General features: G+C 37.6%; 1 protein-coding gene across 1 annotated transcript; it reads right to left on the reverse strand.

Moving 5' to 3' along the window:
* Nucleotides 1-6,115: 6,115 nt before the first annotated feature.
* LOC135709842 (pancreatic lipase-related protein 2-like) lies at nucleotides 6,116-7,257 on the reverse strand. The gene is made up of 2 exons (XM_065232255.1): nucleotides 7,002-7,257; nucleotides 6,116-6,941 (listed from the first exon to the last, which is right to left on the reverse strand). Exons 1-2 carry the CDS (start codon nucleotides 7,211-7,213, stop codon nucleotides 6,116-6,118), a joined length of 1,038 nt encoding a protein of 345 aa, XP_065088327.1. The 5' UTR covers nucleotides 7,214-7,257.
* Between the last annotated feature and the right edge of the window lie 1,256 nt (nucleotides 7,258-8,513).

Here is an 8,513-nt window from a genome sequence, read left to right on the forward strand (position 1 = left end):
ATCTGTTTCTGCTATTAGTTGGATAAAGGGATAGCGCTTAAGAGAATTGTGAAAAATGTCGAGTTTTGCAAACACGGACAAGACTTTTGATAAAACAAAATGATACACCTTTTACTTGTGTACTACTCAAAAACACCCTGATTGATTCGTCGGTATCACACCTTGATTGTTACATACACCCTGCATGATTCGTCTATTTGACAGAAGGGTTTTCACATACGTCAAATCAGATACACCGGTTTTTGTTTTGCAGTGAAGATACGTCGGCAGCTCGAAAAGCATTGAGGAACTGTTGGTTGGTTGGTTTATTTACATAACTACCCAGAGTTGTGAAATAATATCGATGTTAAAAGCGGAGATGAGAGGGTCACCGCATTATCTGCTGTCAGATGTTATACGTTTTGTGTTTTTCGTATTAAGAAAGCGCTGGTCAGATTGTTATGTGAAGTTCAATATTTAAGTCAAGATTAAAGTGAAATTTTATTAGAATACTTTTGAAATAATAAACATGTTGCTCCCGCAAATACAAAAACAAACATACAAACTTGACGCATTTGCTGATTGATAGTGGTTGCTTTGTTTTTTCACATACGACGCTTCACTGTGAGCGTATCTGCAGTTTTTGTTTATTTTTTTATATAATTACTTTATTTGTACAGGCTCAATCAAATAAACTTTACAGAGCCGAGTTATCATTTGCGTTATACATTTTTACTGTCTTAAATTTAAAGTTAAAATAACTGGACCGAGTACTCGCGGTTGTCTCGAGGTTAGTGGAGATTTACAATTTTTTGGATGGGAAAAGGGAAGAAGGAGGTTTGAAATGTGGTTTACGATACAACTATTTAATTAATCCTAAAGCATGAAATTATTTCTATTCATCTTGAAAACAAACATTGAAGAAAAAAAACCCCCACACGTACAAAATACAAACTAAACACAAGGTTAATCAAACTTACAATCTAAGGTTAATATCCTTAAAGTAAACATATATGAGTTTCATAAACTCCAGATCGCGTCTAGCCAAAATATCCCGAACTGGAACATTAGGTTGTCTACCTCGAGCCCGAAGGGAATCATAAAAATGTGATCTGACTCCACGATACTCCGCACAAGACCAAAGGATGTGATCAGCGTCCTGGTAACCTTGTCCACATCCACAGAGATTGCTGTCTCCCAACCCCACACGGAACAAGTGAGCGTTTAGACAATAGTGATTGGACATGAGACGAGACATCACGCGTATAAAGTCTCGACCCAAGTCCAACCCTTTGTACCATGCAAACTTCGACACCTTAGGGATAATTGAATGTAGCCATCGTCCCAAGCTCCCTTCACTCCATTGATGTTGCCAGCTAACGAGCGACTGCTGACGATAAATAGAGAAAAATTCACTATAGGCGATTTGTCGATCATAAATGTCGCCTATGCCCACGCTATGCCTATGCGCTATGCCCACCTTCGCAGGTGAATCCGCCTTCTCATTGCCCAAAATTGAGCAATGCGAAGGGACCCACGCGAAGGTGATGATGAAAGAGCGCACGGATAAAGCACTAAGCAGTTCTCGTATTTTCAAGAGAAAATACGAGAAGTGCTTTACCGGCCTAATGGAACGGATAGCCTCGACAGAACTGAGACTATCCGTAAAAATAAAGTAGTGGTGTGGAAGAAGTGAAGCAATAGTTTCCAAAGTGTAGTGAATTTCTGCCAGTTCAGTCACATACACAGAACAAGGAGCTTCAAGTTTTCGAGAGGCGCTATGAAATTCATTAGATACACCAAAACCAGCGGACTCCTCTATTAGAGATCCATCTGTGAAAAACGTTCTTGCAGAAGAATGACATCTGCAGTTTTTGTGTTATCATCAAATTTAAACAGTTAAGTCATGTTGACAATAAAAGGGTGTATCAACACCATTTTAAAAACAATGAAAGAAGGACACATAGGGCGTTCATTAAATATATTTTCCATAATGCATTACAATTTCAAACCTTGTTTTTCATTAACTCGTAGGAAAAGCATGTATTTTATATTCGGTTAGATGCAAAATATTGATTTGTTTATTTTTTCGACTTACGTCCTTTTGAAAAGTTATGCTTGAATTATTTGGTCCAGTTTTGTGAAATCGCTGGTAGAAAGTCACGCCAAAACTGCTTGACAAAGTGGCCAATTAATTTAATGTCAATGAATCACAACACATCACGTGTGATCGAGTTGACATTAAATTAATTCATCATAGATTGTGATATAGATCAACCGACATCACTTGTAGCGAATTTATTTTTGATTCAGTTCCAGCCTGGATCGGGTATCAAGATTGGGTCTGCTTGTTGTCTGTCAAACGTTCGTGTGAACGTTTGTTTTTGTAACCTGGCTTGGGTTGAGGTTTGCACTGACAATAATCTCGGGTTTGCCCGGGTTGGATCTGGTTCCAACCTGGATAATAAACTAATTCGCTATTACTTGCATCTCCCTTTTTTATGGCACAGACTTGTTTTGTTTTCATTCAACATAGCTGACGTGTTGACAAAACGAGGAAAAAGCAACTAGTGAAAAAATTACATGAACGAGGGATGCTCCGGTTGCAAATCAATGCTTGGGAATGTCCACACGCTAACTTGAAAGTACCCATTTAATGAGTATCTTTTACTCTTATTTGGAATTCAACTAAGTTGTCAAAAAATGGGTATTTTCCAAAAATGAAAAATTGTTACTTTTTATTCACTTTAAAAAATGTCTTCTTGCAATAAAAATGGGTATACACATTATTGTTATTTTGCATTTCGGAGACATGTCGAAAAAAAAATCACGGCTCAAGAGGATACGCGAAGGAAGCTCGAACGGAAGTTTTATTGTGCTAGCAGATTCCATCTGGCCGGTGTTAATTCGGGTGAAAATAATGCGTAGGACAGAAGTCTCATTATTGTAGCAACATGACGAAAAACAGCAACCCGAGGTGATTTTCACGAGGTAAGAGCTAAAAGTCAAGCTAGAAGTGTGATGTGACTGACTGACTGACTGAATAAAATTTTTGTCAATTTCCTCATTTTCCGGCAGATTTTTTAGGTTTTCCACAGGAAACCATGAGACAAATTTTACTCATCGCTGAGTTCCTGCACTTTTGGCGATTATGAGTGAACTAAACTCAAATTTGGGTCGTTCTCATTCGCCGTGTACGCTTGACGATATTTTTTAAGAATTTTCTTCTACGAGTTATGTCTGTTTATCTGTGTTATTCCATTGTGGTTTTTGTGCAGCATACACTCAAAAATATAACTAATCGGAAATATAATAAAATTTATACTTTTGTTTATTAAGCTTCGTTTACCCATCTCTATGATTAGAAAGTAATCAATTTTAGATTTCTATTTATACATGACATCGAATAACTTTTTTTTTTTTTTTTTTTAACTCTTTATTTGTTCGAAATTCAAAATAAATTACATTTCATTTTAACCTAGGTGCTCCAGTTACTGCAGTAACGTACCAGCCTTAATTGTTATGATATATATCTAAGTGTTTTTACATTGTTCATGTCATGTTTTTTTAACCTGCATGTCAGTATAACAATTGATATCTTAAAAGTAAAAACTAAAACTAAATCTTATCTAAGTATAAAGGGAATTAATCGTTGCAATTGAGGATTGCAACGATTTTTGCCTGAAATTATTAATTATTTTGTTGGACATTTGTGCTAAAGTCTCAACATTCGAAATTCTATGTACTTCGGTTGTACTGTACCAGGGAGGCAACTTCAAAATCATTTTCAGAATTTTGTTCTGAATCCTTTGAAGTGCTTTTTTCCTGGTAGTGCAGCAACTAGACCATATTGGCACAGCGTAAAGCATGGCCGGTCTAAAAACTTGTTTAAATATTAGAAGTTTATTCGTCAGGCAAAGTTTGGATTTCCTGTTAATAAGAGGATACAAACATTTTATATATTTGTTACATTTGGCTTGAATGCCCTCAATGTGATCTTTAAAAGTTAATTTATGGTCAAGTATTAATCCAAGATATTTCACTTGGTTTGACCAGGAAATTGGAACTCCGTTCATAGTGACTATGTGACTACTACTAGGTTTCAAAAACGAAGCTCTAGGCTTATGTGGAAATATTATAAGTTGAGTTTTGGAAGCGTTGGGAGAAATCTTCCATTTTTGTAAATAAGAAGAGAAAATAACTAAACTTTTCTGCAGTCTGCTACAAATAACACGTAGACTTCTTCCTTTAGCGGAAATGCCTGTGTCATCAGCGAACAAAGATTTGTGGCAACCCTGAGGCAAATCAGGGAGGTCCAAAGTGAAAATGTTATACAATATAGGCCCAAGAATGCTACCCTGAGGAACTCCTGCCCTAACAGGTAGTCGATTAGATTTGGAATTTTGATAATTTACTTGAAGAGTTCTGTCAGTTAAATAATTTTGAACTAATTTCATAATATAAAGTGGAAAATTAAACTTTTTCAATTTAGCAATCAAACCTTCATGCCAAACACTGTCGAATGCTTTTTCTATGTCTAGAAGAGCAACTCCAGTTGAGTGGCCTTCAGATTTGTTTGAACGAATTAAATTTTTAACTCTTAAGAGTTGATGAGTAGTTGAATGCCCATCGCGAAATCCAAACTGCTCATCTGCAAAAATTGAGTTCGTATTGATGTGAAGCATCATTCTATTCAAAATTATCTTTTCAAAAAGTTTACTTATTGAAAAAAGCAAACTTATTGGACGGTAGCACATCGAATAACTTGTTTTAATGCTACTTATGGCATTGAAAAGGTGCTTTCCCCCCGTTGAACCAGCCCGGTTCTGTCTGGAAGCATTTCGCAGAGTAGTCCAGTACTTTTTTGGAATACAGTCAACTGCAGAACCAGAACTTAAAATCCGCACTGCAGGAAGAGGAAACCATGGAGGAGCACAAGCTGGACAGTCCTTTGGGAACAACCTACATAGAGAGCAAGCAGCCCTACAAATGTTCCTTCAACAGTACCTACCCGTAAGTGTTTCTTAGGTCTCACTGACTTTCCCCTATATTCTTCGAGCTTCCTAAATGTTAATTCCAAAATATGTTGCTATTATTTGATTTCAGATGGTGCCGTCCAATTTCGGAAATCTTTAACTGCTGAAAAGCAGTTAAAACCACAACTAACAAAACAAAAACCCTGGAAAACATAATTCTTTGTCAAGATTATTGAACTTATCACCATCAACCATCTGGAGATGATCTGGAGGCAGCCCAATTACGTCGCTGTTGCTATTCATGATGAAAGAGGATCAACTAGATTTGCCCCAACAAATGTTTATAAACAGCCGAGTGACCTTCATTCCAGTGTTGCATGCTGCAACAAAATAAATATTGTACATTTATGCAAATCTAAATAAACTCTTAGAATGATTGTCATTTTAATTTTATTCAAACATCTGGAATCCATTTATAAATGAAATCAAAACAAAATCACCTCTCTAGCAACACAATGAATAAATCTCCTTTAAACATTGCATGTATAAAGTCCAAAAATACACATTCTCGTGTAAACCATTTTTATACTAAGTGTGCATTCTCTTTCTTTATACAAAGCTATGCGTCAGTCAGGAGAGTTGCGATTTAGCGTAGCTTTTAATCTATTTAGATTTGAATAACTTTTGAGTGTACATTGTCTTATTTAAAGCTGCATGGTCTATAACTTTGATGCGTGTAGACCTCTTTTGTTGGAAATTTTACCATTTAGTCAAAGCATAATAAACAAACTGCAATCAAATGTTTCTGTCTCCGAATACTAGGGGTACAGTTCCACCACAGACAAACAGACGTAACACTTCATTGTGTATCTTCGTTCACGCATTTAACGGTTGATTTGAATATTATAAGTTCCGCGCTGGCATCGGATCACTTTGACGTTTCTATACATTCTATAGAACTTTTATGCAATATTGTTTGCGAGTTGGCGAGCAAGCTTGTTTTCCGCGAGAAGCCCGAGAGATGTCGTTGCTGAGGTCCTATGTTTTGAGATACTATGTTTGCAAGAAAAACTGTTTCTAAGAGTTACGTCTGTTTGTCTGTGGTTCCACATTGAAAACTGCATCCAAATTTACTTTTAACCAGACTTTATTTATATTATCTATAAGCGCACTGTGTACGGTGAAAATACTGCAGTCCTAAGGAAGTAATCTCCACCTGATTTATCGCTATGAATACCAAGAACATTAGCCTTATTCAATCCACACAACCCCAGAAGGTACGAAGGCCAATTGATACACTTCTTTCCACGGTAAACAAGGCTCGGGTTCAACGACAAACGGAACAGTGTTGTCGAATGCATATGGCTGCACAAAATTTGCCCCGCAAATTCGGCATCACTGGTCAGCGGAATGACACAGTTCGTTTGTGGAGAGGCGCCACCATTTGGGTAAAAGTTCTCATGGCCTTCGCCAACGCCTACTCCGATCGTCAGCCGCGAAGTGATGATCGTTTGGACATATCTGGCATCACTGCGATCCAATCGGTACTGCAGTCCACGATCTCTAGGAAGGGTGAAGCATGGTCCAGCCGGATCCAAGCCGTAAATCTTGCCGATCCTTCCACCGAGATTGTATCCAACCTGTCCGCTGATTTGAGCTCCCATGCTGTGACCGATCATTGTGATCTTCTCCATCGGCACTCCGGTCGTTTGTAAAAACTGAACGAATTTGGTTAGATATCCAGAAGCTATCATCGTATGATTCACTGCAGTCCGGTAGTAGTTGTAACGCGCCAGGTGGCCCCAATTCACCGCACAAACGTTGCCTCCGTAGAACTTCAGTACGTCCTGAACGAGCTGCTGGAACCAATTTAAAGACATATCGTCCATCCATCCATGGATAACAAAGCTCACTTGCTTCGAGGGGTCGATCTTTTGACTTATATAGGAATCGTTTATGGTCGCTTGCCTCAGTACGGTTGAACTCCTAAAACAATTCAATCAAAATCGATCACTCAAAATTAAAATCATTCGCCGATTCACGCACCCATTGCTGCACCAAAAAGTGACATCCTCCTCAACCGTAGTGGTAAGATCTCCCGTCAGCATGTAGCTGATATCGTTTTGTAGCGCTCCAAAAACCGCATCCATGGACTGGGCCAGATTGTAGTCCGAATTGGCATTGAACATATCCAGCAGCCCGCAATCGATCCGACTGATCGCAATCGCAAGAATAATCCAACCCGAGACGAGGAACATTTTCGCTACGATCCTAGAGCTTCGAAAGACTTCACAAGACTGAACTGTCGAAAAATGCAATTGACTTAAATAGATAACGGATATCTAGTTCAGTTCACGCGGGTGATAGTGGCAGCAGCGGCCAAGGCAGTTTGCATAGTTTGATAAATGGGAAGCGTTGTTCTTTTGCCAGTTATGCACATGGAAGAAATGCTTCTCGCAAGATCGGCGCTGGGTTGACCTTAACCTTGAAATTCGGATCCGGATGATGAAGGTCGTAAATGAATTGTACTGGTGGAGGTTATTGTATCAATGGAGGCTGTTGTTAAATATTTTGTGGGGCTGAATCATTGAAATGAGGTAATTTGGATGCATGTGAATTTGGATTCGACACGGATCTTTTTTTTTATCTAGGTGGGGTTAATTAAGTATGTTTGCTGATAACGGCGTAAATTTGATACGGTTTTATATGTTTGTACAGGAAGTGTATGCGTGATACTGTCACAAATGCAAATTTGTTTTGCTGCTGGTGCCAGACGTTTTATCAGAATATTGCGAATTATTTCAACCGTTAGCATGAAGCCACAGTGGAAGATTTTAGCGCAGAAAAAATTGTTTATTAAGGGTATTCCCTGAAAAGTCCACAAATGACCGTCATGATGACTGATGATATGTCCTATCACTTCTAGTTTTCCAGAGCATAAATTACGGAAATTGTTGCAACAACGTTCATTAAATTGAATCTGCTTCTGTGTTCGGAGCTGGCAGCACCCTTTCAGATTTCAATGAAACTTTCTGGATGTTTGGACTTTGACTAAATGCATACTTAGTTTTTCCGAAATTTATCTAGACTATCATTTGAGAAAGGCCAAACTTTTTTTGCCGATTTTTTTCTAAAAATAATAATGCAAAAATGACAACCTCTACAAAAAAGTGTTGAGCGGATGATTTTTAGCAAATTGCCCAAATTTTTGAATAACAATACTAAAAAACTTCTACACTGAAAAAAAAAAGATTTAAAAAATTTAAAGTCGATTTAAAAAACGGTCATAATTGATTTGTATAATAAAATTTTGTCTCAAAGTTCACTTCGATTAATCGAGAATTCTATATGAAAATGGCTTATATCATTAGAAAATAATATTATTGATCATTTTGTCTACTACTGAGGCTGAAATTAGTAGACCTATGACTGGAACAAATCATTTTGTTTCCTAGCCCTTCTCAAATGATAGTCTAGATAAATTTTGGAAAAAAACTAAGTATGCAAAGTGGCTTATTTAGTCAAGATCCACACATCCAAAGTTTAATTGAAATCTGA

Source organism: Ochlerotatus camptorhynchus, unplaced genomic scaffold (assembly GCF_037179485.1).
Source record: "Ochlerotatus camptorhynchus isolate MF236.1 unplaced genomic scaffold, CSIRO-AGI_Acam_v1.1 ptg000365l, whole genome shotgun sequence".
Taxonomy (NCBI): domain Eukaryota; kingdom Metazoa; phylum Arthropoda; class Insecta; order Diptera; family Culicidae; genus Ochlerotatus; species Ochlerotatus camptorhynchus.

Bases quoted from the DNA above. Each gene is read 5' to 3' on its own strand.
- LOC135709842 (XM_065232255.1), bottom strand. From the start codon at position 7,213: ATGTTCCTCGTCTCGGGTTGGATTATTCTTGCGATTGCGATCAGTCGG. The intron at 6,942-7,001 runs GTGCGTGAATCG...GAATTGTTTTAG, and splicing joins ACTTTTTGGTGCAGCAATGG to GAGTTCAACCGTACTGAGGC.